This window comes from Lepus europaeus, chromosome 10 (assembly GCF_033115175.1).
Source record: "Lepus europaeus isolate LE1 chromosome 10, mLepTim1.pri, whole genome shotgun sequence".
Taxonomy (NCBI): Eukaryota; Metazoa; Chordata; class Mammalia; order Lagomorpha; family Leporidae; genus Lepus; species Lepus europaeus.
In genome coordinates, this window is record NC_084836.1 from 99003998 (window position 1) to 99031716 (window position 27719).

Sequence of the window (27719 nt, forward strand, 5' to 3'; positions counted from 1 at the left end):
TGGTTTTCTTCCCGCCCCTCCCGCAGGGCCAGGCCCCCACTGGAGAATAAAAGGACGCAGTGCCGGGCAGCCAGAGTCAGGGCGCGCCTGGGCAGGGCCAAGTGCAGGCCACAGGGAGAAGACAGGAAGGAAAGGGGGAAAGGAGAGAGGTGAGGGGGTTCTGGGGGCAGGAGGCAGCCAGAGGAAGCAGCTGGGGCACTACAGCAGTATAAATAGCCCCGCCCCCCAGCCTGCACGGAGCTCGGTCACCCGGGGTTTGCAGCTGCAGCCGCCTGTCCACCGCCGGCTGTGGCCGGACGTCCTGGGCACGAGGCCGAGTGGCGGGCAGGCACAGCCCCTGGAGGCTCTGACCCCACGCCCCTTGCCAAAACTAAGGGTCTAGATGTTTTGCCGGGCTGCCATGCTGCTGGGCAGCCTCCTCATCCTGGTGGCCACCATGACTGCAGCCCAACAGAGGTGGCAGGAGATGAGCAGGCGCCGCCTGTCGCATACTATTCAACATGGCCAGTGTACCTACACCTTTGTGCTGCCTGAGCCCAGGCCCTGCATGCCGGAGCCAGAAGACTTCGGGGACTCCAACATCTTCCAGAAAGACACGTCTGCCGGCACACTGCCCCCGGGGGACTGGCGGGCTCAGCGGGTGCAGCGGTTGGAGAAGGCGCTGGAGAACAACACCCAGTGGCTGCAGAAGGTAGGGGGACCTGCGGGGTGGGGGCAGCAGGTGGAGCAGCCAACCCAAGAGGTTGCTTGGGCACCGAGGGCTGGGCTCTGAGTGGTGCAAACTGGGATGTGAGGCCCAGAGAGGGGCACAGAGCACCGGTGGCCACACAGCACGGCTAGCCTGTGTCAGAACTGGAATCCTGGCTCCTGTGCTGTCATTCATTCATTCGCCCAGCAAGAACTCCTTGAGCGCTGGCGGGGAGCCAGGCCCATCCCCTGTGTCAGAGTGGCAACTGTACAGAGAAGAGGGAAACAGCGACGGAGCGGGCAGCACAGGGAAGGAAGGGAGGGCTCAGGTGTGCCCAGGTGTGCCCAGGGCTGGCTCTGCGGCCAGATCTCGGGAGAGACGGTGTCTCGCGTGGGCAAGGGAAGTGAGGGGCAGGCCACACAGCGGTCTGGGGAGAGCGCCCCCCACGTGTGCTGGGAGAGGAGAGGGGGAAAGTGGTCTGAGAGGTGAGGGCAGGGCAGACCGCGTTGGGGGGGTGGGGGGGTAGGAGTGAGGGTGCTGGACTTTGGCTTTAGCTCTTCTGTGTCATGGGAGCCAGTTCAGGGTTTGAGTAAGGAGAGATCTCTGATTTGATTCTAACAGAACAAACCCTAGAGGGCAGAGTGGATGCTGGGAGCCACAGGAGCTCCAGGCACAGGGTGGTGTTAGCCTGGGGCAGGGTAGGGACTGGGGGCGTGGTCGGTTACCCTCTGGTATACTCTGAAGGAGCTGATAGGCTCTGCAGATGAACGGGGTGGGGTGGGGGTGTGACAGACAGCAGGGAGTTGAGAACCATGGGGTCCCAGACCAGGCTGACGGCTGAACTTGCTGTCTTTCTCTCAGCAACTGGGCAGGGCACCTGCTATGTACCCTCAGGAGACCCTGGGGACAGAGGTGAGCCTGGCAGACGTGGCCCTGGGGAGAGGGGAGGTCAAGACACCCCCTGGGGTGAGTCTGCCTGGTGGCCATGAGGTGGTGGAACAGGACATTCGGGGACGTTCTTGGAGCTACAGAGCGCTTGAAGCACTGGCCGATGGCGGCCAGTGGCACTGTGGAGGAGACTGGATTCCTCTAGGTGCCTCCTAGAGCGGCGCCCGCCTGCCCCCTGGTTCCCAAGCTGCTTGCATCTCACACAGTCAGCAGCCAACGTCTGCCCCCCGCCCCCATACGTGCGCATTTACCCAGTGGCTGTGCACCTGCACCGGAGCTCACAGGATAGGTGTGTGCTATGACACAAATGAGAGCGAGCATGTAAACAGGTGCCGTGAATTCCCGTAAGCAGAGTTCTGGGAGTTTCCTCCTGTTTGTTCTCAAGGTGGACATGCCGCCCGGCCCGTGTGTAATCACACACACACACACACACACACCTAACCACACACATGTGTAATTACATGTGTGCCCAATCATACATGTCTGTCCAATCACACGCCTGTCTAACTACACACATGTGTCTAATCATGAAAGCACACCTGGCCTAGTTCCTGCTTGACCACTGCCCTCATCCCCTCACTCGCTGTCTTCCCACAATCCTTTGCTCTTTGTTCACCTGCCTTGCACTCTCATCCGTCTGTTGCCACCCCCATACCCTTGTGCTCCTGGAGGGAGCTCCTCTCCTCACCCCGGAGCCCAGTCTGCTGGGACTCCCCGGGCCCCACAGGGCATGCTGAGGCTCGCCTCCTCAGTCCTCCATCCCCATGTCCCCCTCATCTTCTCGCAGGCTGCGGACCCCTCTGTTTCAAAGAGAAAAGGCGCCTGCCTGGCACCTGCAGAATCACCCGGGCATCCACCAGTGATGGGGGCTTTCTTCAGGCTCGGAGGGGAGGGCTCCTCCTCGGCCAAGGCCACTCTTCTCCCTGCTGCACTGTGGTCCTGTGCCCTAACGGGCTCCGCAGACCCTCCTGTGTCTCCAACTGCGTCCCCTTGGTGTCACTCCCGAGTATCTCCTTCGCTGAAAAGAGAAGGGGGAGGAAGGAGAGAAAGGGTGCGGGGGCCGGGCTGATCCTTTGCTCTCAGCCACAGAAGTCCACGAGCCTGGCCTCTGCGCCCTCACTTCCCGTTAGCTGCTTGCCCTGAGGTCCCTCCCAGTTCCCAAGTCCAAGGGCCAAGGCCCAGCCCTCGTCTTGCTCCCTCTCTGGACAAACTTCACCTTGGTGCTCAACAGCCTCTTTCCGAGAACTCTGTCCATCACCGAGCACGGGCTCATCCCCCAAGCTCACCAGCCCCTGGCACCCTCTGCCCCCCAGAGCCCCAACCCTGGACCCGCCTGGGTGAGCATCACAGCCAGCCTGCCTGCGGGCTCCACGCAGCCCCCGGGCCCAGACTGCACTCAGCAGACAGGGGGATCCCGCAGGGCCCACCTCAGACCCTGCCAGGGGCTCCATCTCATCCCACTGACAGCCAAAACCTTGCTCCCTGGAACACACCCCGTCCATACACCCTGTGGCTCACCTTGGACCTCCTTCAGTCTCTGCTCCAATGCCACCTCCTCAGAGAGGCCCTCCATGTCCAGCCCATGTGTAATGGCCACCCTCTTCCTCGTACTCTCTGTCCCTTCACCTGGCCCCCTGGTTTCTTTGGTTTTGCCTTAACACATATCACTGCCTGATGTTCTTATTTTTTGTTAAATTATTTATTTATTTGAAAGGCAGAGTGACAGAAAGAGAGAGAGAGAGAGAGAGAGGTCTTCCATCCACTGGTTCACTCCCCAAATGGCCGCAACAGCTGGGGCTAGGCCAGGCCGAAGCCAGGAGCCAGGAGCTTCATCCGGGTCTCCCACGCAGGTGCAGGGGCCCAAGCACTTGGGCCATTTTCTGCTTTCCCAGACGTGTTAACAAGGAGCTAGATTGGAAGTGGAGCAGCCGAGACAAACAGGTGCCCAAATGGAATGGCAGCTCTGCAGATGGCAGCTTTACCCCCTACACCACAGCACCGCCGCCCCTACCTCATTTCCTAAAAGCATTTCTTTGGGTCTGTGAGGTCTGAGAGGGCAGGTACCGAATCTGCTCTGTTCACTACTTGGTCTCCAGGGCCCAGAACAGCACGTGGCACAACAGGTGCTCCCTGGATGACCCCTGACCGCACGGCCGCTCTCGCGGCTGCTCTCTCAGTGCCTGCAGCTCTGGCCTGCTCTTCAATGACACCACTTGGCAGCTGATGAGGTCCTGAGTCCCAAACCCACAACTGACTCCCCTCTGTGGGCCCATGGGTGTCTCGACTCCACAACGGCCTGGGACTCGGCCCCTCCCTCCCCACCAGGAGTGCTCCTCAGTTGTAGCTGTCACCCCGCCCCGCCAGCAGGCTGCTGCAGCCCTGGACAGGCAGGCTCCTGCCCCCTCCACCTAGCAGCAGGCCATGTCCTTCCTGTGACCAGAGTGCCAGGAGCTTGGGAAACACTGGCTGAGTCCGGGCATGGGGTGAAGCCTGGCTTTCGGGCCCACCAGGTCCCTGGCCCGGCTCTTCAGCCTGCAGTGGGATGTGTCCTCTAGGTGCCCACCCACCTGGCCTGGTGATTCTGGGCAGGGCTCCCATCCCCACACAGGGCCACGGGGCTATCGAGCTCTGATGAGGGAGTCCAGCCAACCTGAGCTCACACCTGGCCCAGCCCTTCCTTGCCAGGTGGTCATGGATGCATGAGCCGCCGTTTCTCCATCTGCAAGAAAATCAGGGGATCCCAGGGGGTGGCTGGGAAGACCAGGGAGACCCCTCTCGTGCCACACTCAGCGTGTTGCCTGGCTGCGTGCCTCACGGAGAGCAGCGTGCAGAAGTTCCGTGGGCATGCAGTCACCTCGGCACAATCTCTGCTTTGAACCCCTGCTTCACTGGACGGGGACCTCTGTCTTGATCAAGCCAGGCCCCCGGTCGCAGACCCCTTGGGGTTGTAAATGCCACCTGTGCACCGGGGCATTCTGGAGAGGTCCTCGATCCTGGGTGGTCTCTAGGGGGGATCCAAGCTGATGCTTGCTGTTACCTCCTCCTGGAAAGGGGCTCCTTGGTCCCTTGATCAGTACCTGGTCACTCTGTGCCTGGGCAGCCTGCCCCAAATCAGACCCATCAGTGTAAACACACCTGGTACCCACTGTCCCTGGGTCTGTCCCACTCCTGCGGAGCTGACAGCTGCTGGGAGCTGAGGCCCAGTTCTGCCTCTTCCTCTTCCTAGCTGTGTGACCTGGAGCGAGTCGCTTCCCCTCCCCGAGCCTCAGTCTTTGTGCCTGCTAAGTGGAGCTGACAGTGCTACCTACCCCACGATGATTTAATGAGCTGATGCCCAAGCAGCCGGGAACACAGCACACTCTGGGTGCACGTTGGCTCTTTCCCCGCGGGCTCTCCCTGCAAAGAGACACGGTCCTGCAGCTCTTAGGCCCTTCCTCCCTCCACCAGGCTGAGACGCCTGACCCGGGCTCACAGGAATCGTCCTCTCCTTCTGAGTCTGGGATACTTGCTAACATCTACAGCTGTGACCGTGACCTTCTTCTGGTTCTTCTGTTGCTCTCAGAGCCTTTGAAACTCAAAGACTTCCTTTCGGCTTTTGCTCTAACATCCCAGAAGAGAAAGAGAAAAAAAACAAAACAAAACAGTTTCAAAATAGTCTCTAATTGCACCAGCAGCAGCAGCAGCATTGCCACTGAGGGTGCCCAAGTCCCCAGCTAGAGTCTGTTCCTCTGAGTGGCCACAGGGGGCGCCCTCCCTGTTGTGAGCTCCCAGAGGCCAACAGCTACTCTGTCCATGCCCCCAGCTCCTCTGCACTCCCCACCGCGTGCAGGTGAGGAAGTGGAGGCCAGAGAGGGACAGCCGCCTGCAGTGAGAGCCTGTTCTCCGGGTTCTTTCTCCTGACTCTGGGGAGGAGGCAGAGAGGTGAGACCTGGAGAGAATGGGGGCTCCCTGCTGCCCCCATGATTCCCAGGCCCCCGGCCTGCAGCCAGCTGGGGTCCTGGAGCCCAGCAGTGCCCTGCTCCCTCTCCCCCTCTTCCTCGACCTCCCCCAGCCCTGGAGGCCTCCCTTCCTGCTCCCACCACTCTCCTCCCTCCCCCGGAGAGCACCTGGCTGGACAGGCTCTCCACAGGCTGCACAGCAGCCTGGGGGGGGGGGGGGGGCTGTCCCGCTTCCACCTAGGTGGAAAGCCCTCAGCGGCAATGTTGAGGGCCAGCTAGAGTGCAGGTTTCCTGCGGCCCCGCAGCCCGGTGGTTGGTCACATGACCCCCCACCCCCACCCCCGCTGCGGGGGCGGGGTCTGTGTGCACTGGCTGTGGGACCTGGGCTGGCTCTCCGCTCAGTGCCTCCTGTGCGAGGCCGGAGAAGCAGGGCAGGCAAAGCATCTGCTTGCAGCAGGTGCTCTGGTCACTGTCAGCTGCCCCACAGCTCCCCGCCAGGAAGTGGCATCTTCTGCCTCCTTCCCGTGCCCCACAGAGTGACCTGTTCTATGGATGGGAAGATGGAGGAAAACCAGGGCCAGACACAAGCCCCGGCTCTCTGCCATCCTTTTCCACGTGCAGCAGCCAGCACATCGTTCCCCAGTTTCGGGTCCCAGCGGCAGAGCAGCCTCTGTGCCGAGCACGGATGGGGCCTCCGCTGTCTCAGCTGTATGGAGCTTGCCCAGGCTCGGGGCAGCCCTCATCACTCGTCTCCCTTCTGTCTTTCTGGGCCTCTTGTCTCTCCGTCTCTGTGGTCTCACAGTGGCCCTGACTCACTGTCACCAACCCCCGGAGTCTCCATCTCTCTCCTGGCTGGCTGCTTCTCTAAGCCTCTCTGAGGCCCTCCCCTGGTCCCCAGGCTGACCACACTTCCCTGATCGTCCTCACTGGAGACCCTGGACACAAGAGCCCCATGGCCAGCACACATCCCCCAGCTGGGCTATCCAGAGGGGGCCTCTCTCTCTCTCCTCTCTGCACCCACAGCCAACAGGAGGGGCGGGGGGCTGAGCAGGGGCCTCCTGACCTGGCACTGCCCCAGCTCTGGGGTTCGCTCCAGGTCCCTGACGTCAAACCTCAGAATAACTCGGCCCTGCAGCCCAGGGGTCCCGGGGCCTCGCCTGGCTGGACGTGGGTCAGGAGGGCACGCAGTGGGAGCCTGCTGTGGGTCCTGGCCAGCTGGAGACATGCCCACGCTGGCCGGGCCTCCCCACACTGCCCGTAAATTCTTGGCATTTTCGGCCTTCGGTTATCCAAACAAGAAATACATCTTGGTTGCCTGACAGAGTATCTCGGGGTTTGATTTCTTAATCTTACCAACGGTTTCTTTCTGAGCAGTTTGGGACTGGGGAGGGGGTAGGGAGGGCAGGGTTTATTTCTGGGAGAAGTAAAGATGATTTTTAGAACAAGACGGCCTGGAAACTGCCGGTTCAGGTGCCCCCCCCCCCCCGGAGATGACCGGCTGCTGGCCACCTGCCCAGGGTGAGGCTGGGGGAGCAGCAGCAGCATCCCCCTCACAGCTTCGCCAGAGGGACTCCTGGTTTATTTGTTGAAGTGGTTTGGCCAGGCCATCCCTGGGGACTGGGCCACATGTTTCTGGTCCTCTCCTGCTGGGTCCTAGAGCCCCACCGCCGGCTGGGATGAGCATGAAGCCTTGGAAATGGGAGAAACCGGGCCCTAGGTCTGTCTGCTGAGCCCACACCTCCAGCCAGACCCTGGCCCCATGTCATTTGCTTAACCCCAGAGCTGCCCTTGAGCTGTCTGGAATGGACCCTCAGAGCCAGCAGAGGGTCTAGGAGGGACTGAGTGGGGGTCAGGGGTCATATCCCAGGGGTGGCCCTGACCAGTTGCAGGGTCCTGAGGATGCCATATCCGTCCGATTGGCTCCTCTGGGCAAGGGAGCACAAAAGCCTTCAAGTGTCTGGGGTAAAGAAAGATCACAGAAGCCCGGGCCAGCACTAATTGGGCGCCTACTGTGTGCCTCATCAGGATTAGTGCATTCACTTGACAGTGGCCCTGTGCAGTGGGATTGTTTGTCCATTAACAAAGGGGGAAACTGAGGCATCAATAGGTTGGGTGCCTTGTCCAAGGTCACAGGATGGCGAGGGCCCTGCTACCCTCCCTCTGCAACCCCTTCCCAAACACCCCTGGCCTTTGCTCTGGGGTCTCTTCAGCTGGCCACGCCCAAGCCGCCCCCAGGAGCTGCGGCTTGGTGAAGGCAGGGCAGCCGTAGACACTCCCAGCCACCTGTGCACCTGCTCTGTGCCAGGCCAGGCCTCCTCGTGAACAAAAGGGAAAAGACTCCGCAGAGTGCAGGTTCCTCTCCCAGCCCCTCTGTGAGAAGGAAACAATGAGCCCATTTTCCGGTGAGGCCACTGAGGCTCTGAGAAGCCGCACCATAGGCTAGGAGGGGAAAGAGCCAAGCCAGAACGTGAACGAGCAGGCTCCCAGCCCAGAGCAGCCCTGGGCATGCAGCTAGCAGCGGGGAGCTGGGCTGGTGGCGGGGGCCTGCGGGGCGAGCCGCGGGTTGGGAAGCTCAGGCCTCCACGAGAGCCCACAGGCCCCTGGGTCTCCAGCCCTGGCCCCCTGCCCGCTGGCGCTGCTCGCTCCCAGCCACGACCAGAGGAAAGCAATAGAATCTCTGGCAGGGAGGGAGACACCTACGAACAGCCGGGGTCTGCCGGCCTGCGGGGCGGGGCGGGGCGAGGCGGGGAGGAGGGGCGACCCTCGAAACCCCGCCCACAAGTCTTGCCCAGCCTTGTGGTCTGGAGGAGGAAGCTGAGGCATGGGGATGGCGCGCAGGGGCCAAGGCGCTCCCAACCCTGTCGTCGCTGTTGAGTTCCTCAACAGTTCGCCGCGCCCACGCAGCGTCTGAGGGGCCAGAATTCAGGAGCGACGTGACCAGGTCGTTCTGACACTGGGCCTGCCATGCAGTGGCACTGGGCTGTCCCCGAGGCTGGAGTCGTCCCCAGGGTGCCTGACTCCCGCGGTGCTGGCTCAGCTCCTCTGTGGACTCTCCAGCGCTGCGTAAGGTCCTCAGGGAGACTCGGCTGACTTTCCCAGAGCAAGGGGCTCGACGGGGCAAGGCGGAAAGCAGAACGCGTGGCCCAGCCTCAGAAGCCCCTCCGACATCCTATAGCCCCCCAGCTGTGGCCCTGGCCGGTCTGGACTCAGCAAGGGAGGTGGGCATGCTGGGGTCGTGGGGACTGCCCCGGCAGCCCACCGGTGGCTAAGAGCAGAATCTTGCCTTTTTGTTGTTTCATTTTTATTTGCAATTCAGGGAGAGAGAAAGACACAGATGGCAATCTCGTATATGCTGGTTCACTCCCCACATGGCCACAACAGGCAGACTGGACCAGGCTGAAGCCAGGAGCCAAGAATAGCTCCAGGGACCCACATACCTGGGCCATCACCTCTTTCCTCCCACTGTGTTCAGTAGAGGAAGCTAGAATCAAGCAGAGCTGGGACTCGAACCCAAGTACTTAGCTAAGATGCAGGTGTCCCAGCACAGGTGCCATCTTTGGAGCCCAGAGGCCTGCCCTGAAATCCAGCCTCTGCCACCCACAGCTGTGGGACTTGGGCCAGGTGCTCGTCTGTTAGCAGAGGCTGCCATTGACCCCAGGCCCACCCTCAGGGCGCTCGATGAGCGAATGGCGTGTTGGGGGCAGGGGGCAGGGGTTAGGACGGCTGGGGAGCCCGGCTGGGCAGGTGGGAGCTGTCTCCGGGTTACAGTAACAAAGAAGCAAGGTGCAGAAAGGTGAGTGAGGGTTCGCACAGACATGGGGCAGAGGTGGGGCTGCTGCCCCATGCTTGGGTTTCTCTGGAAGGAGCCCTTCCTTTGCCCCTTAGGGAGAGGAGCTGCAGGTGGGGGCAGGAGGTGAGATCTGCCGTTCATATCCTTCTTTTTGGTTTCTTGGAATTTTGAACTATGTCCTTCTATCACTCATCCCAAAAGTAGATAAATAAATAAAACTGGAAAAATGTGCATACTTGAAACCTGCACACAGAGCCCGGGGCCCTGGCCTGCCACACGTGCACAGGTCCACACCAGTGGACACGACACATCTCTCAGCTTGGTCACAACACTATGAATTGAAAAGCACAGGACCTTCTTGGGGCTGGAGAGAGGTGAAGGGGTGGAGAGGCAGGCAGTGAGATGCTTAGGGATTATGTTTTTCTCTGTACATTTTTGCATGCTTGCAGTGCACCCTACCTAATTCTGTAAGGAACCTCCCGAAAGTTCATGGGAAATACAGATTATGGAAAAACCAGGTATGGATTTTGAATAATTTTTGCAGCAAAATAAATGTATCTTTTCATTCCATTTTCCATGAACTTTTGGAAGTATCTCTGTATATGAATGTGTGTGTGAGTGTGTGTGGTTTGTGGTTTGGGTTTTTGTTGTTGGCAATGTTTGTGAGTGGGCATGGAGGTCAGAAATGGAGAGGAATTGTTGGAGAAATTTTGCAATTGGAACAGAGTAACTGGGGGAGCAGCTGGAGGGCCTGGGATCAAGGCACTGTCTTTGTCGGTTTTATTTTGAGATGAGCGCGTGTTTGTGTGGCAGCAGGATCGGCGGGAGGCTGGGCGGCACTGATGACGCGGGCGGGGAGGGGGGGAGGCCTTGAGCAGCTCTGGGGCGCTGCTCCCTGGCCCTTGGTTCCCTCTGCGACTCCCACACCCCTGCTCTCGTCTGCAGCGAGCACAGATTCTGCCAGAAGACCTGTCTTAGCAGGCCCAGCCCAGGGCTGCAGATTCTGTGAGTCCAGGCTGGCACCGGGCAGTTCTCGTTTCTAATGGCTCCCAGGTGAGGCTGGTTCCAGGACCACACTTTGAGAAGCTGCTCTAATCAGTGCCAGCGCTGCCGACGTGCACCCCTCCAGGATTTGACAACGGAGCCTGCGCCTTCAAATGAACTCCTCAGGGAGGAAGGGATGGGAGCGAAGAGATGAAGGCAGGACTGGCCAGAGCCTGCCTCCCCAGCCAGGGCCGCCTTTCCCTAGGGAACCCAGGCTTCCAAGGGGCTGCCCTGTGGAGCCTCCTAGGAGATGGAGGCCGAGGGCAGGAGCCGGAGCCAGGGAGGAGACGGTGGCCAGAAGCCCTCATGTGTGCAGCGGCCAGCAAGCTCTGTGTCCGCGGGCACGGAGCCTCAGGACACACTGTTCACCTCCACGGTTCGATCCTGGGTTCGCGCCAGGCCAGCTTCTCCTGCTCCTGGGAAAACCAGCAGCCCTGTCAGAAACGTGAATGCTAGCATGTGGGATCGCAGAAGGCTTGGCGACTGGCCAGTCCAGCCCCCTCTGGCCAACCCAGGGAGCCAGGAGATGGAAATAGAGCTTGGCAGATGGGCCTGCAAGGGACGATGTGTGCCCACCGCTGCTGGCTGGCTTACCCCTAGGAAGCAGGGGAGAGAGCATGAGGTGGGGGCTGTGCTCTGACACTTGCTGCTCCCACTTCTCCACCAATTCCTTGAACACATGTATTGAGAACCCATGACATGCCAAGTGTTGTGCTATGCATAGAAATAAAGTGGTGAGCAGGACCAAGTCCCTGGTTCCGTGGAATTGACATCTAAGGGGTGAGACAGATAAAATGGAAACATATAATATAAAGTCTGGGGGGCTGGCGCTGTGGTGTAGCAGGTTAAAGCCCTGGCCTGAAGTGCTGGCATCCCATATGGGTGCCAGTTCTAGTCCCGGCTGCTCCTCTTCCAATCCAGCTCTCGGCTGTGGCCTGGGAGAGCCGTAGAAGATGTCCCAAGTCCTTGGGTCCCTGCACCCATGTGGGAGACCCGGAAGAAGCTCCTGGCTCCTGGCTTTGGATCAGCACAGCACTGGCTGTTGCAGCCATCTGGGGAGTGAACCAGCGGATGGAAGACCTCTCTCTGTCTCTCCCTCTTTCTGTAACTTTGTCCCTCAATAAATAAAATAAATCTTTAATATATATATATATGTATATATATATATATATATATATATATATATATATATATATATATAAGTCTGAGCATGGTAGGTGCATGAGAGACCTGAAATGACAGAGTGAGGCACAAGGATGTGGATGGGGCTGGGGCAGAGTTGCAGAGGGAACACAGTGGGAATAGCATCGCAAAGGCCCTGAGGTAGCCATGTGCTTCTGTGTTGGGAGAAAGTCAACAGAATTGCATCTGGGGTGGAGGGAGGTGGAGAGAAAGGAAAAAGAGAGGAAACGAGAGTGGCAGCGGGAGCCCTGGTCATGGAGGGACCTGTGGTCCTGGTGACACCTCTGGCTTTTCTGCTGGGAGGGTCTGGGGGGAGGACTAGAAGAGGGGGTGACGTGGGGTTAACAGGGTCCCTCTGGCTGCCAAATGGAGGAGGGACTGGGATGGGACAAGGCTGGAAGCAGCGGGGCCGAGGAGAAAGCTCCTGGGAGTCCAGACGGGAGGTAACGGTAGCCTGGGGGCTCTGCGTCCTCACACGGAGACACGTGGGAGGGACAGGAGGCTTCCCCCAGCCCCTGCTCCCTGACCCCAGCTCCCGGTCTCTCTGCAGCTGGAGAGGTACATCCAGATGAACTTGAGGTCGGAGCTGGCGCAGGCCCAGCAGCACGTGGTCCAGAACCAGACGGCCACCATGCTGGAGCTGAGCACCAGCCTCCTGAACCGGAGCACCGCCCAGACCCACAAGCTCACCAACGTGGAGACTCAGGTAACGCAGGGCAAGGCCGTGCCCCTCGGGGGCCCTGACCGCTGTCCCTGGGGGTGGCCAAGGCGTCCCTTCCAGTCCCAGAGTCCTGGGGGAGGGGCCTGGGCTTGGGAGCCAGGAGAGGAGAGGCGGTAAAGAATTCATCAGACCTCAGGGGTCCGTGGTGTGAGACAGGAGTGGCATGGGAGAGGGGGAAGCAGGTGACTACACAGAGGGCACGGAAGTGAATGGATAACAAAGGGTCACATGTTTACTGCACCCCTACTGTGTGCCCAGCACTGAGATGCCTGGGTCTCAGTTATAGCCGTAAACAAAACAGACATGCATCCTGTTCCTTGGGGCTTGGCAAGGAAATGAACAGGACCAATAGCATGCTGCCGAATGACAGTGCTAAGGAGAAAACAAGTGGAAGAAAGAGCAGGGTGCAGGAAGTGTGGGAGGGGTTAGAGCCCGAGGTCCTAGGGCAAGGCCAGGAAGGGCCCCTGAGAAGGTAGAGCCTGGGTCACTGGGGAGAGCGTCCCAGACAGGGAGCACAGCACATGCAAAGGCCCTGAGGTGGCACCGTGCTATTAGGCTCCTATGCACCAAGGAGGCCAGCGTGTTGGAGTAGCCGGGGGAGAGCGCTGGATAGGGACCAGTGGAGGCAGATGGAGCTTTCCTGCTGCAGGAGATGTGAGCAAAGGGGCAACATTGTAAAAGACTGCCTCAGGCTGTGGGGTAGGGACTGGACTACAGGGACAAGGGAAAGAGGCAGGTGCTGGACAAGAGAGAGGCTAGGGCCAGTGCGGGAGTCATGGCGGGAGAGGGAAGTGGAAGGCAGAGTTGACAGCACCTGCCAATGGACTGAACGTGGGGCTCAAGGAGGCGTCCTGATGCCCACAGTGGGAGCACCCGGAGTACCACCTGCAGAGGACGGACAGGCACAGGGAGGAAGCACATCAGAAACTGGGTTAGGCCCTGAGTGCAGGGGCCAGTGATGGGAGGGTGGCCACGGGTCAGCGAGTTCCTGAAGCAGTGGAGCTACGGCCAGCAGGGCTTCCACACGGGGCTTCCGGAGCCCCACCCCACCCCTCCCTCTTGCTGGGGCAGGTGCTGAACCAGACGCTGCGCATGGAGAACCAGCTGCTGGAGACCTCCCTGTCCACTAACAAGCTGCAGAAGCAGCTGCAGCTGCAGAGCTGGGAGCTGCACCAGCTGCAGGACCACAACAGGTGAGCACTGGCCCCGGCCCCCGGCCCCTGGCCTCTGGCCCCCAGCCCCCAGCTCCTGCCCCAGCCAGGAAGGCGCTCCGGTTGGAGTCGGAGCTGGGACCCAGGGCGGGCATTGGAGCCAGGGCTGAGGCTGGGGCGGGGGCGGCGTTGGAAGCTGGACTTGGGCTGGCATCTGGGATAGGTTGGAGGCCAGAGCTGGGGGCCTGGATTTGGATTGGGGGGGCCTGGGCTGAAGCTGGAGATGGAACTAGGCCAGGGTCCGAGTTGGGACTGGAGTGACTGGGCGTGGGTGCTGAGTTGGGCCGAGCTGGGGCCGTGGCAGGGCAGGGGCCGGCTGGGGACAGGGACAGGCATTTTGCTTGGTTCTTTTGGTCTCCTTCTTTCCTCCTTTCTTTCCTTCTTTTTAAATTCCTTCTTTCTTCCTTTCTCCCTTTCTTTACTTTATACCATTTGACTGCTTTATTTGGATACAATTTGCACATCATGGGATTCACCCTGTGAATTTTAACTGCATTCACTTATTTGCAAGTAAATCAGTCTGTCCTGGTGCGCCAGCTCCCGTTCCCAGAAGCAGCCGGGCTTCCCAGCGTCTTGTGTGCACGGCCAGGGAGTTTCTGCACTGTATGCAAATGTGCGCCCGGGGAACGCCCTCTAAATTACAAAGGAAAAAATAGTTCCAGGGTAGAGATAAGGCAGAGAACCCAGGCTGATTTCATCTGGGTTTCGGGCTGAGTGGAGCAGAAACTGCCAAGGTCAGGGTTCCGGGGGAAGCAAAAGTCCCCAGGGGACCGGCTGCAGGCCCGCCCCCAGGGCCAGGTGAAGCAGTCATTTACACACTGCGTGGGGACAAGGCCATGAGGATCGCCGGCTCCCTGTCCTGGGTGCAGTTCGGGTAGTGTTGTCCCTCTCCGTATTCCAATTCCCCCAGACCCCAAGTGGCATGGCCAGGGACATTTTCACTTCCTTGATTGGCACCAGGTGCCAAGATCAGCGAAGATTGACAATGTCCACTGATAAGCTCTTGACCCTGGAACCTGGAACCTGAGTGTGCACCCTTGCAGGAGAACCCAGGCTCCGGGAGAAGGTCCTTCTGCCCGGGCTGGACTCTTTCTCAGCATGCACAGCGAGTCGGCACGACTGGGTAGACACAAGAGGGGCCCTCCCAGGCCCAGCCCTCAGCCGTCACCCCGGCCAGAGGCATCCTTTCAGTTGGGCCATCAACATGGTGTTTGTTTGTTTAGCTCTTTCCACGGCTCAGGCACACCTGGAGTCGCTGGGCATACACCAGTGAGCAAAGAGACAAACATTCCCATCCTCACGACACTGATACTCCAAGAGCCGATATTCCAGGGTTTCTTATGAACACCCAACCAAGTGTGGACAGGCCTTTTTGCTCCTTTTTAAGCCCAAACGTAGACCCCACTCTTCTACACTTCTTTTTTTCCTGTTCCCTTGGAAACGTTCACCACGCTGGCCCATTCTTCCCTCCAGCTCGGCCCTCTTGGGTGTGGCTGTCCCTGGATGCACTCCTGCAGCCCCCAGTCAACGGACTGGGCCAGTGCTCAGCCAGGGATGCCGTGAGGATGCCATGAGCCACCCGCCTGGGTCTCCTCTCACACCCACATGAGCACGTCCAGAGGATCTGACACTCCAAGAGGAAGCCTTCTTCTAAAACACCTGCTGACTTTCTAATCCATGACAAAAGCACCTGGTGCTTACACATCCTCAGACAACAGAGATCCTCCCAAAATCAAGGCGCTAGCCTGGGTCTCCACCCTGCCCCTACCGCCTGCCCATCGAGGGCCAGCGCAGGTGCCACGTGTCGCCCTCTGCTCTGTCTTCACAGGTGTCTCTACATTCATGCGAATTCCCTTCGTCTTTCTTCTCTTCCCACTTATACCTGGTCATTCCACCCGAACCTGGGCGTGGCCCCGATTCTGTGCACATGCGCACTGCCTCCTTCCACTTTAGGGCTGCAGCACTGAGCCACCCCGCCACTCTTCGTGGTTGGGTGTCTAGGCCGGTCCCTTTTCTACAAGGGTGCATCCAAGGGCATAGTCCCCCATGCCCTCCTGGGAGTGGCTGCGGGTTCTAAAGCAGCCATAGCTGGGTTTTGATCACAGGTGCCTGCTTGCAGGTGTGTCTCTGCCATCCCATCTCTTTCCTCTCCTGGACCCCAATCCATTTTACTCCGGGACCGGGTCTCTCTTTTCTCCCCTACTCCATCCAAGCCTACAGCGGGCCGGGCCCCAGGGGGAGGCGCGCGAGTGCGTGCGGACGCCGCGGGCTCACCGCTGTGCGCCCTGCCCCGCAGCGCGCTGCAGACGCGGGTCCAGGCCCTGGAGACGCAGCAGCAGGCGGAGCTGGCCACCCTCCGCGACGAGAAGGAGAAGCTGCAGAGCATGCTCGGCCGCCAGAGCGGCGCCCTCGCCGGCCTCGAGCGCAGCCTGCTGGCCGCCAGCAGCAACTCCAGCCTCCTGCAGAGCCGGCAGCGCCAGCTGTTGGAGTTGGTGCAGCGGATGATGCGCATCGTGGCCGAGAGCCCGGGTGAGCGAGGGCTGGAGAGGGGAAGGGGACCCTGATTTCCCCCGCCCGGGTCACTCTGGGGCTGGGGTCCCTCGAGAGAAAGGTCCCACTTTTCCCCGCCCTCGGTTAAAATTGAAATTACAGCAGTCGTAATGATGGTGGCAACAGCAGTCCCAGGAGGAGCCGATGCAGACCCTGCCCCCTGACTCCACGGATGTCCTTGGATAGATCCCTGTCCCTCTCACGGGCATTTTCCCCATCTGTTTAATGGAAGGGGTGATAATGAGGACAACAGGTTTGAGTTCCAGAATTCACCTACCCATCTCTGAGCCTCGATTTCCTTATCCGTGGAATGGAGAGGTTGGACCCATTGCACCCCCAGAACTTTTCTCCTACCAATGCCCTGCCTACTAAGCCCAAGAGGGCCAAAGAGAAGCAAGGAGGCCTCCCCGGCCCTGGCTGGGGAAGGGACAACCACACCCAGGCCCGCCCCCCGCTCTCACTGACTCCTTCTAATCACCCTGCTTCAGATGACCAAGACATTTCCAGCTCCAGCTACAACCACCAGCACCTACTATGTGCCAGGCCCAGTGCTGGGTGCTGGTCATGGCCCTGCTCTCTTACTAAAAATGCCCAGCCCCTCTGGGGACTCAGAAGTAGGAGCAGAGTGCCCGCTGTGAGCTGGGTCCTCGGTTGGCAGTGCCCCACCCCACAGGGGCCTGGAAGTCTGTGCTGAGCGCCCAGACGTCAACCCAAGGCCAGTGGTGGACACAGGGGGATTCAGACAGGGTAGGACCGCCTTTAGGAAGCTCAGATTGGAGCCAAGGGGTAGAGAATGGCTCCAGGAGCATCTGGGGACAGGGGATCCCACCATGGCTCTACCAGGTAGAGCGTCTGAGGCCCAAGGAAGCCCCGGGCAGGATACATGGACGCCCTCTAAAGCGTGAGCTTTGGGGTAGCCAAACCATTACCAGCCTGGGCATAACCCTGGCGTGGAGGCTGCCTCAGCGAATCCCACGTGTGGGTTTCTGGTGGCTCAGCCTAAGGCACAGGGCCCAGGCCCAGCGCCTCTCCCCACAGGCTCATCCTGCACCCAGCCTGCAGCTGTGGCCCGGTAGCTGCCCATCAGTCCGGGTAGGAGGTTGTGTGGCGCCTCACCTGGGGCCACCATCACCATGAGAGGACACCAGCAAGTGGCTTTTGTCCGCTGTCGAGATAGGGCCCGAGAGAGAGAGGCTCAGTCCCCGAGCAGAGGGCTGATGGAGACGAGCGAGCTCTGCCTCTCTGGATGGCTGTGCCCTGGGCACGTGGAGGCAGTGAAGGGAGAGGAGTCTCCCGGTGTCTCCTGACATCGGGGAGTTTGGTTTGGCTTAGAAGGGCACAGATGCAACAGAAAAGACCTGACCTGTGCACAACGTGAAAGCCATGTTCATTAACACGGATGCTTTGCCCAGCCTGGCCAGTGCGTGGTGGTGGAGCCCTAAGGGGAGATTTGTCACAGGAAGGGCACTGGCTTTGCAGCCAGATGGACCAGAGGTCCAGCCCAGCTCCCTCACTAACTGGCTCTGGGACTTTGCACAAGTCCTTTACCTTCTCAGAGCCTCAGTCCTCCACCTGTAAATTGGGAGTAATGACCTCACAGAGCTCTTACACAGAAGAGCAGGCAAGTTGATGGGAGCATGCTCCCCGCCCCCTGTTCCCCGGGCTACCTCCAACTGACCTTGACTTTGTCCCACTGCAGCCTCCATGAGGGAAGCTGAGCAAGTGTTCCAGGACTGTGCAGAGATCCAGCGTGGCGGGGCCAGTACCAGTGGCGTCTACACCATCCACGTGGCCAATGTCACGGAGCCTAAGAAGGTTAGGGCACTCCCTGGGGCCTGGGGCTGTCAGAGGATGCTGAATCATGCCCATTGCCCGTCGGTGATGCCAGAGAAGCAGGGGCAGGGGGGTTGGGAAGTGGGAGGTGGGGGGGGGGGCCCTGCCTTCTGAAGCCCCACCCTGCCAGGGGTCAGGTCATGGGGTCCAGAAAGAGTCCCCTGAGTTGGAAGTGCATCTTCTGCAGTGTCTCTTCCAGTGATGGGAGCTCATGGAGATAACAAACCAACCTGGAACTCTAGGGGCTCAGCACAAAGAAGTTTAGTTCTGGTTTACCTGTAGTCTGGGTGAGAGCAGGAGTTGGGGGCCCAGCTCCCTGTGGAATGTTAGGCGCCGGGGCTGCTGGAGGCTCCGCCGTCTTCAATGGGAGGCCCCCAAGCTTGTCCGAGTGTAGATGGAGGAGGGGGAGGTGCAGTGACGCAGCCGTCAGGCCCAGGAGAGGAAGAGGAAGGGGAAGAAGCAAGCCCGTGTTTGCCTTCCCCGTTTCCTGCCGGCCCTTCTGGATGCGTCCAGGAGAGGGGCTCCATGTGCCCCCAGTCACTGCCACTCCTCACACACCTGCTGCATTCCCCCCTTTAAAAAAATTATTTATTTGAAAGAGTTACTGAGAGAGACAGAGCCAGAGAGAGAGAGAGAGGGAAAGAGATCTTCCATCTGCTGGTTCACTTCCTAAATGGCCGCAACAGCCAGAGCTGAGCCAATCCGAAGCCAGGAGCCAGGAGCTTCTTCCAGGTCTCCCATGTGGGTGCAGGGGCCCAGGCACTTGGGCCATCTTCTGCTGCTTTCCCAGGCCATAGCAGAGAGCTGGATCAGAAGCATCCAGAACAGGAACTGGTACCCAAATGGGACACCGTTGTCACAGGCAGCAACTTTCCCGCTGCACCACAGCGCCGGCCCCTACATTCCCCCTCTTAATGGAAAGCAAGCAAGCCTGGAGCTGTGTGCCCGCAAAGCATTCTAGCTGGAATATTCCATGGCCTGGCTTCATCTTCATGACTTTTGCCAGGATCTGAATAAACACAGGGTTACTAGTGTCCTACATGTAGTACTGATAGATTTCCTTTTAAAATATATCAAATCTAAGTGTTTACTTAAATTTTTAAGAAGCTTACCATGTTTGAAAAGTACATGTGCTAGTAGACGTAGCTAAATTCAGCTCCGGTAGAATTCAGGAAGTTCTGAATGGCTGGAATTCGGGAGCGCGGATGGAGAGGAAGAAGCCGGCCCGGGGGGCAGGAGGCCTGCCCTGCCGTCAGCTTTCCTCCTGACTCACTGCCTTGAGCAGCTGCTTCCTCCCTCTGGGCCTCACTCCCCTTCCTGTCCTCTGCTGCCCCTGTGACAAATGCCACTGTCCATTCTCCCTTTGCAGGCCTTTCCCTGTCCACCTGGCAGGCACATCTTCATCCAGTGCTCTGTTCCAATGCCACCTCCCTGAGGAAGGCTTCTGGGGTTTCTCAGGGACTCTTGGCACTCCTGCTTGTAGCTGCCCAAATGTTTATCATCAGCAGCCTGCCTGTCCTATCACAGCCCCCTCTGCCACTTTAAGAAATGACAGCAATGGCTGAGAAATTAGAGCCTGAACCTTTCTGACACCCTTGACCACCAGGCTCACCAGCCCCGTTGGAGCCCATCAGCCAGGTCACAATTGTACCAGACCACATGTGGCTTCTGCACACCTCTTAAGAGCCACAGCTGCCCCCCATCCAACCCCACTCCTGCAAATCCTTCCAGGTGTTCTGTGACATGGAGACCAACGGAGGTGGCTGGACCCTCATCCAGCGCCGAGATGGTGGCAAAGAGGATTTCCAGCGGAACTGGAAAGACTATAAACAGGTAAGGGTTGTCCCTGGGGAGGGGACTTTCAACCCTGAAACCTGAGGCTGGGTTGTGTTGTTGGCAGGGGGACTGGATTGTTCTCACGACTCCTCAGGAAAAAAGAAATCAGCTTGCCTGAAAGTCGACCCCCCTCAGACAGATCTGCCCAGGGCACACGCACGTGCCGGAACCTCAGCACTTGATGCTGACCTCTGAAGGTTCCAGTTCATGTCCTAGGGGTGAAGTCTGACTTTATTTTCATTCTCATTTTTGGAAAACATAATACATATGCATTGCCTTTTTAAAACATAGTTTAAAGAATGGAAAGGAAAAGATAGAAGAGAAATCTGCCTCCCGTTCTCGCCCCCCCCCCACACCATTGTTTGGGTGAATTTCCTTGATGTTCACACATCTGTAACCAGTTCCGCAGGAGCAGTTCCTCAGTCTGGACTTGTTGGCTCAAAGATCATGTGCATTTTACAAGATGGCAAATACTGCCTGATTGCCTTACACTGGTCTACTTTAAATTTTTTAAAGATTTATTTATTTATTTGAAAAGCAGAGTGAGAGAGAGAGAGAGAGAGGTCTTCCATCCACTGGTTCACTCCCCAGATGGCTGCAACAGCCAGAGCTGTGCCGATCTGAAGTCAGGAGCCAGGAGCTTCCTCCAGGTCTCCCACGTGGGTGCTGGGATCCATGCACTTGGGCCGTCTTCTGCTGCTTTCCCAGACACATTAGTAGGGAGATGGATAGGAAGTAGAGCAGCCGGACTCAAACCAGCACCCATATCGGATGCCGGCACTGCAGGCAGTGGTTTTACCCACTACACCACAGCACCAGCCTCATACATTAAATTTTGAATAAAGGATTTTTGTCAAGCTGACTTAAAAGTTAAAGTTTTCAAAAGAAATAGAGAAAGGTAAACAGGAGGAAACACAGCTATACTACTATCTGTATCTGCTTGCCATTCATTTAACAAATAAATGACTAGTTAAGTTGTAAATATTCTTGACCCAATTGAATTTTTGAATAATCAGCAAATAGCCCAGGCAATGGGGATGCTCAAATGCTGAGGGACACCCAAAGGGGACTGGGCACTCTTCCTTGGCTTCCACAGCAAGTCAGTGGCCAAAATGAGGCGTGGGGGCTCCTGTGCCCCTGTCCGTGGTGCTGAATTCTGGCCTAGGGCATTGGTTTTCATGACGCTGGGATACCAGTGACAAGACTCCCCCAGGGTTCTTAGCTTTCCATCACTATGTTGCTGAAATTTTTCAGTGACTTCTCTGTCACTGAACAAAGCTTTCTCCACCATCTAGGTAGCCGATGGCCATCTTTAATTTGTCTTTTAATTGAGGTTTCACCCATCTGCAGCTGATGCCCCAGTGCCAGCGTGGGCCCAGTTCATGTTTACACGTGCATGCACCCACATGGCCAACACTCAGGGTTAGACAGACACACTTCAAGCACCAAACCCCTCCTCCTGTGTTCCCCTCCAGGCTGTGCTCCCCAAAGGTAGTCCCTATTCTCCTTCTGTCACCACAGATTAGTTTTGCTAGTCCTTGAACTTCAGAGAAATGGGATTTCAGTTACTTTTAATGGGCTTTTACATTCACAAAGGTCTTAGTCTTTTTCCCGTAGGAGCTGGAGAGCTCCCACCCCAGCTGCTCACACTGTGCTAGTGAGCTGGATCGTTGGACACACAGTGATGTTGGAGAAGTGGCCCAGGCCAGCTCATCCACTGGGGATGTGGCCTCCCTCTTGGGCAAACAGCCCACTCCAGCCTCCTCTCTGTGCAGGGCTTCGGTGACCCAGCGGCAGAGCACTGGCTGGGCAATGAGGTCGTGCACCAGCTCACCAGCAGGGCCCCCTACTCGCTGCGTGTGGAGCTGCAGGACTGGGAGGGCCATGAGGTCTACGCCGAGTACGAGCGTTTCCAGCTAGGCAGCGAGGAGCAGTGGTACAGGTGGGCTCAGGGCCCGGGTTGCTGGGCGGGCTGGGGTTCTTGGGCTCCTGGCTACAAAGTCTGCACCAAGGGTCAGTCTCTGGGCGTGCCTGCTCCTACCATCTGTCCCCCATTGTGGCGCGCGTCACGGGCTCTGGAGGCGGCTGCCTAGCACTCAGCACGTCCCGGCCGCTGGGTGCGGTCAGAGTGTTGCTGACACTGTGGGAGCAGGAAGGGGCCTTCCAAGGTCAGTCATGCAGGGCCAGTCCCTTATGGAGGCCCAGAAGTGGGGAGAGGGGATGGCCCAGCCTGTCCTGCGTCCTGGGGTGCAGTGGAGAGGCTTCCGGGCTGGGAGGCAGAGACCTGGGCTCTTGCTGGTGCTGCCTCAGCTCGCTTTGTGAGCTTGGGCAGGTCGGGCTCTGGCTTCATTGTGCTTCTGCTTCCTCGACAGTGGCATGGGCTTAACTATCAGAAACCGTAAAAGTATCAGTTTCCCACCCCTGCCCCAGCCTGGTTCTTGGCATGTTTAGGAAAAGGAGCGATCACTTGTTGAGCACCTACTGCGTTCCAGGCAGTGAATCCTCCCCCATGATGCTTTGAGACAGGCATCACTGTACCGACTTTAATAATGTGAAAACTGAGGCACCAGGCTTCCGTCTCCTGCCCAGAGCTACAAGTTAGGTAGAGCCAGGATTTGAATTCAGGCCTCCCTGCAGGCAGAGCTCACAGTGTCTTGAAGATAAGCCAGAGTCTTGGCTCTCTTTGAACCAGGACGATGTTCTTAGACTCACACTCACAGGATAGCAAAGGACCTTGCATGTCACCCACTTCTTCTAATGCCAGAATCCCCACCACCACCACCACCAACACACACCCAGCCCCCAGCCGCAGCCCTCACCCAGCAGGACTGGAAGACTTCCGCTGGAGGGGGGCGGTCACTTCCTCCCAGGGGATCCTGAACCACCATGCCCTGCACCTTATGCCTAGTTCCACTCCTGGGGACTTCTCACTGATGTGGCCCAGGCCCCTCCCTTCTTACTCAGTAGCCCTGCTTGCTCCAGCCGGGTGGTTCTGACACCCTCCCATGGGAACCACCCCAGTCTGATGTCCCCCCGTAGAGATACCAGCACGTGGCTTTCGGAGGCAGTACATCCACACCTGGCTACAGTACAAGATGCCTGCAGAGATCCAGGGCCACACACAGGCCCATTGGAGCACCTGCCACACTTCCAGGGCACATGCAGGGTCTACAGAGCACACACCAAGCACAGCCACACACCCAGATGTGTGCAGAAGTGCCTCAGAGCAGCCCTCGCAGGCAAACACACACACACACACACAGGAACAAAGAATCCTATCCAAACGCTCACAGCCACAGGTGCACAGACTCACACAGAGTCCCATGGAAAGCACACTTTGACTGTGATCCCCAGGAGACTCACAGCTTTGCTTTGGCTCAGCCTGAACCCTGAATGTGCTCAGGGTGCATCTGAGAGGGGATTTCCCAGGCCATGATGTGGGAGCCCTCCTCCCCCAGCAGCCACAGATCCCCGTTCTGGCTGCCAGAGCCTGAGACTGGGGGACAGTAGAGTGGCAGTGTTGCTGGAGTGACCCCATGAGGCCAATTGCCTTTGTCCAGCCCTGAGTCCATCCAGCTGCACATTAAACTTGACCCCAAACCTCAGCCCTCAAGGGGAGCCTGCAATGGCCAGGAGGAGAAGCCAGGACCCTAGGAGCGGGGGGGCTGCCTCCCTGCCCCCACCCTAGGGAGCCTGCCTGGGTGATTTCTTGGCAGCACTCATCCTGCAAGCCCAGGGTTGCGTGTTTGCGGGCACAGTCAGGGCTCCATGGCCGGACACAGCCATCTGGACCCTGGAGCCACGTCTCTGCCCCACTGAAAACAGAGGCCATGAGGGAGAGGCGTGGGGACTGAGCCAGCCACACACCCAGGCCTCTCATTCTCTTGCCTCCCACTGGAAACCAGAGATTCCTTGAGCTGCCCCACCACACATGCCATCCCCTTGCCTCCACCCAGTAGGACCTACTTGAGTGCTCCCACACCAGCCCCTGGCTCAGCGGCCACTGCAGCCCCTCCCATGCACAGCACCCACCACCCTCCCCAGCCAGGCTTGGCCCTGTGCCAGAGCTAAATTACCACAAGCACTGGCTGTGCCGAGCATCCACCACGCTCCGCACTGCCCTGCACACACTTCACACGCAACGTCACTGTGTCATACAACAAGCATCACTGTTGTCACCGTCGGAACCCAGGAAGAGACTGAGGCTCAGAAGGTGAAGCGATCTTCCCAAGGTCATGTCGCTGTGGAGTGACACAGCTGGGGTTTGAACCCAGGCACCCTGCTCCCTATGCACCAAGCTCAAGGTCCTTATCACCAGATGCAGGCTTGGACCCGCCTACCTGGGCCACCGAGCCTGGCAAAGCAATGTCAACCCCAACCCCCAAGCTGTCTGCAGGTGTCAAAGTGGCAGGGCTGGGGGTGCTCTGGGGCATAGATCCATGCGGGCTGGGGTGGTCAGGGTAGGCTTCTTGGAAGAAGTGAGGCTGGGGTTGCAAGAAGGCCCACTGGGGAGAGAATGCATGCAGACTCCCCAGTCCGGCTCTGAGCCCCGCTCATACTGAGGCCTCATGCAAGGCCTTTGGCTCTGGTAACACCCGCATCTTCACGTGTCAAGAGTGCTGTGACCATCAGAGGTGTCAAAACACACCTCAGCCTCATCCCCACTGTTACCGTTGTCAAACTCATTCCCACTCCTCTCCAGGTCCACAAGGGAGGCCTGACACACAGTAGGTGCTTTGTCCCTGGGAGGCCACAGGTAGGGGAGCAAACCAACCAGGAGGGGACATGGTCCAAGCACCCCAGCCTGGGACAGAGCCCCTGGCGAGGTCCTTCCTCAACAACCTCATCCTGACTCTGCGCCTTTCTCCTATCACCACCTTCGGGTGGCCTCCAGGCTTTCTGTGAGTGGCTACAATGGCACAGCGGGGCGCCAGAGCAGCCTGGTCCTGCAAGACACCAACTTTAGCACCCGCGACGCTGACAACGACAACTGCCATTGCAAGTGTGCCCAGATGCTGTCAGGAGGTGAGTGCGGGGCGAGGGGCCCTGCCCACCACAGTCCCCCCAGAATACCCCCGTTTCCTAAAGCCCAGGCCTTTGTGCGCCTGGTGCTGTCGGGGTATGTGTGCAGGTCAGGGTCTTGCCCGCCCAGAAGGTTCCCTCCGGGGCCTCACCTCCTCCTAAAGCTGCCACCACCTGTGTGCCTCCGAGGCCAGGCTGGAGGGGTGGCGAGCATGGGCTCCCAGGGCAGGCGTGATGGCCCAGCATGTCCAAACCCCGCCACACAGCACCAGGCCTGCGGACAGCAGGAAGAGACTCAGGCAGGGTGAGGGTGGGGGATGGGCATGAGAGACAGGAGGGGGGCACAGAGACGTAGGCAGATGGTGACAGAGAGAGACAGCAAGGCTGACAGAGTGGGAGACAGAGCTGCAAGGGGCACGGCTGGGCAGAGGGAGAAGAGAGAGTGATGCAGCCGGGACCAGGCCGGAGGCAGACGCACAGTGGTTCCGAAAGGAACCAAGACTGACACAGACACAGAGAGAGACAGAGAGGCAAGCACAGATGGAGTGAGAGCCAGAGCAACAGGAGCCATCAGAGAGAGAGAGAGAGAGGGAGAGAGAGAGAGAGAGAGAGAGAGAGAGAGAGAGAGAGAGAGAGAGAGAGAGAGTCGGAGATGACACTCGTGTGGGAGAGACCACTAGAAACCAACGGAGAGCAAGGGGGAGACAGCTGGGAGCTACAGTCAGAAGCCACCAAGGGAGGGAGACGGACTCGGAGGTGGGGAAAAGGCGAGGAGGGGCCCAGGCACCTGTGGCAGCCCTGCCCAGCCCAGGCTGAGCAGAGGGGCTCCTGTCCCCACCCCAGGCCCACCCCTCCTCAGCCCTGAGCAGCCTCTGTTCTCTGTGGGGGAAGGGTCCGCCCTCCCCACCCACTGAGCCTCACCCCCTCCTTGTCCCCCTCCTGCCAGGGTGGTGGTTTGACGCCTGCGGTGTCTCCAACCTCAACGGCATCTACTACCCAAAGGGCCACCACATTCGCAAGCTCAACGGCATCCGCTGGCAGTACTTCCGGGGCTCCAGCTACTCGCTGCGCGCCACCCGCATGATGCTGCGGCCTGCGAGCGTCTGACGGGCAGCCAGGCCCCAGGGCTGGGTGTTCTTGGGACAGCCTGGACCCGCATACAGGACACTGCACCGCAGTCACCTGAGCCAGCCCTCCCTGCCACACGAGTCCGGAGGAGTCACCTGCCTCTCTGTTGCCCTGGCGGGTGTTTGGGGTCCCTGTCTCTGCAGTACCCTGCACCCCACTTCCTTCCAGCCTCCCGCAGGGAGCCTCAAGCCAACTGCTGGTAGGGGGGTGTTGCAGGCAGCAAAGCAGCTGGACCCTGGCCCGGGGTTGGCAGGAAGGCTGCCTCCGCTCCAAGCTCCTGTTGCAAGCTTTCCTAGCCTTGCTGTGTCCTTGACCTTTCTCTCCAAGGCTGAAGGGGCTGCATCCACACCTTCCACACTTGACTGTGCCCAGGCCCCAGGGTCTGGAGCTCCGCCCTGCTCACCCTGAGCAGGGCTTTGGGACATCCACGAGGGAGTCATTTCCCTCCAGCCTGTCCTGGAATGTGTTCCCCAGGGAATTACTGCAGCTCCTCCCTATGAGCAGGTGGGTGAGGGAAACAGCAGGTTAAGGTGACCAATGTGCTTAGCTGCAGGACTTGTCAGGGCCTTTACTGTGAACCCATACCCTGTGGCTGCCCACGAGAGGCCTAGAGTGGGCAGCTTTCTCCCCATGTACTTATTTTGAAGTGGACCCTGTGTGTCCCAGAGGATCTCTCTACAAACCCTGGGAGGGAGCCTTTGGGCTGAGACAGACACCGCCCATGTCTGTGCTATGAGCTCATGCCCCCAAGGTCCTTCTGGTCTCAAGAAGCTGGATTTCTGCCCACGTGGCTGCAGCTCAGGCCCCCTGGAACCCTGGCTCACCCCAGCTCAACAGCACAGATAGCTGGGCAAGACCCCAGGCGTGGGTCCTCCCTGCCTCCCAGGTGGGGGCTGCGGCCCCTCCTCCCCGCCTCTCCCCCTCCAGTGCTGAGCCTGGGGGTCCGCACAGGAGGCCCGGCCTGAGTGTGGAGAGCAGGGGCTCCTCCTGAGCATCTTGCAGTGGCCAGAGTCAGAAAAGGGCCATGGCCACTCTGCCACCACGCCCATCGCCGTGTCACCCTCCTCTGCCCCGATGAGGCCTCCATAGTCCTGTCACCATTGGCCAGCACCTGGGCCAGCCAGGACCCACCTGCCCGCCGCCAGGATGCCCCTGTCCCCAGAAGGTCTTCTCCTGGACTGAGGCTGGGCTGAGCAGGGGGTGCCGTCGTGCACCTGCCTCAGCCCCGCCCCGCGTGCTCCTCCTGGTGGCTCCTCTGGGTGGACGCGGCGCAGACGGGCTCTCCAAGCTTCTTCCTCTCAAGACCCAAAGGTGCACTTGACACTGAATTTCCAGGCTGCAGGGGGAAAAGCATGCAGAACGCTCCAGCTGGCTTACGCAGCACTTGCCCAGCAGACTTATTTAGCGCCTACTGTGTGGGGCTGTGGGCAGGGCTCCACCTCTGAGACTTTGAGCTGGTGGCTCAGCCTCCCAACAGCTCGGTAAAATGAAGATGGTGACTGTCCCTCTGCTGGGCTGTGGCAAAGAGGAAAGGAGCCCGTGTGTGAGAATAGACTTCTTACAGAGCCTGGCGTGAAGCAGTGCCTAATAAATGTTGGTTCCGAAAAAGACGAATGGTGCAAAGTGGATGAGCTTGGATGCATCCCCCCCGCCCTGCTTCACTGTGTGCCCGCCAGCTTTCTGAGAGCCCCAAGGCTGGCAGGGGTCACCCCCACACCTGCTCTTAAATTCTCACCTTCCTGCTCAGTGTCGGCACTCCCAGGTGGCTGGACCTAATGAGGGGCGAATTCCTGTGAACTGATTGGATCTAGGGACTCGAATGACGCCC

The 27719-nt window shown here is 59.0% G+C and overlaps 1 protein-coding gene across 1 annotated transcript; it reads left to right on the top strand.

Annotated features, from left to right (window-relative positions):
- Positions 1 to 27612, top strand: ANGPT4 (angiopoietin 4). Its single transcript, XM_062202307.1, has 9 exons — positions 1 to 691; positions 12141 to 12296; positions 13383 to 13504; positions 15819 to 16051; positions 17772 to 17887; positions 19637 to 19738; positions 21517 to 21683; positions 24636 to 24766; positions 25710 to 27612. Exons 1-9 carry the CDS (start codon positions 383 to 385, stop codon positions 25868 to 25870), a joined length of 1497 nt encoding a protein of 498 aa, XP_062058291.1. The 5' UTR covers positions 1 to 382; the 3' UTR covers positions 25871 to 27612.
- Positions 27613 to 27719: the final 107 nt, after the last annotated feature.

Excerpts from the sequence above, each read along its gene's own strand:
- ANGPT4 (XM_062202307.1), top strand. The coding sequence starts at position 383 with ATGTTTTGCCGGGCTGCCATGCTGCTGGGCAGCCTCCTCATCCTGGTG. Across the intron at positions 16,052-17,771 it reads CATCGTGGCCGAGAGCCCGG|CCTCCATGAGGGAAGCTGAG; the intron begins GTGAGCGAGGGC and ends GTCCCACTGCAG. Across the intron at positions 24,767-25,709 it reads TGCCCAGATGCTGTCAGGAG|GGTGGTGGTTTGACGCCTGC; the intron begins GTGAGTGCGGGG and ends CCCTCCTGCCAG.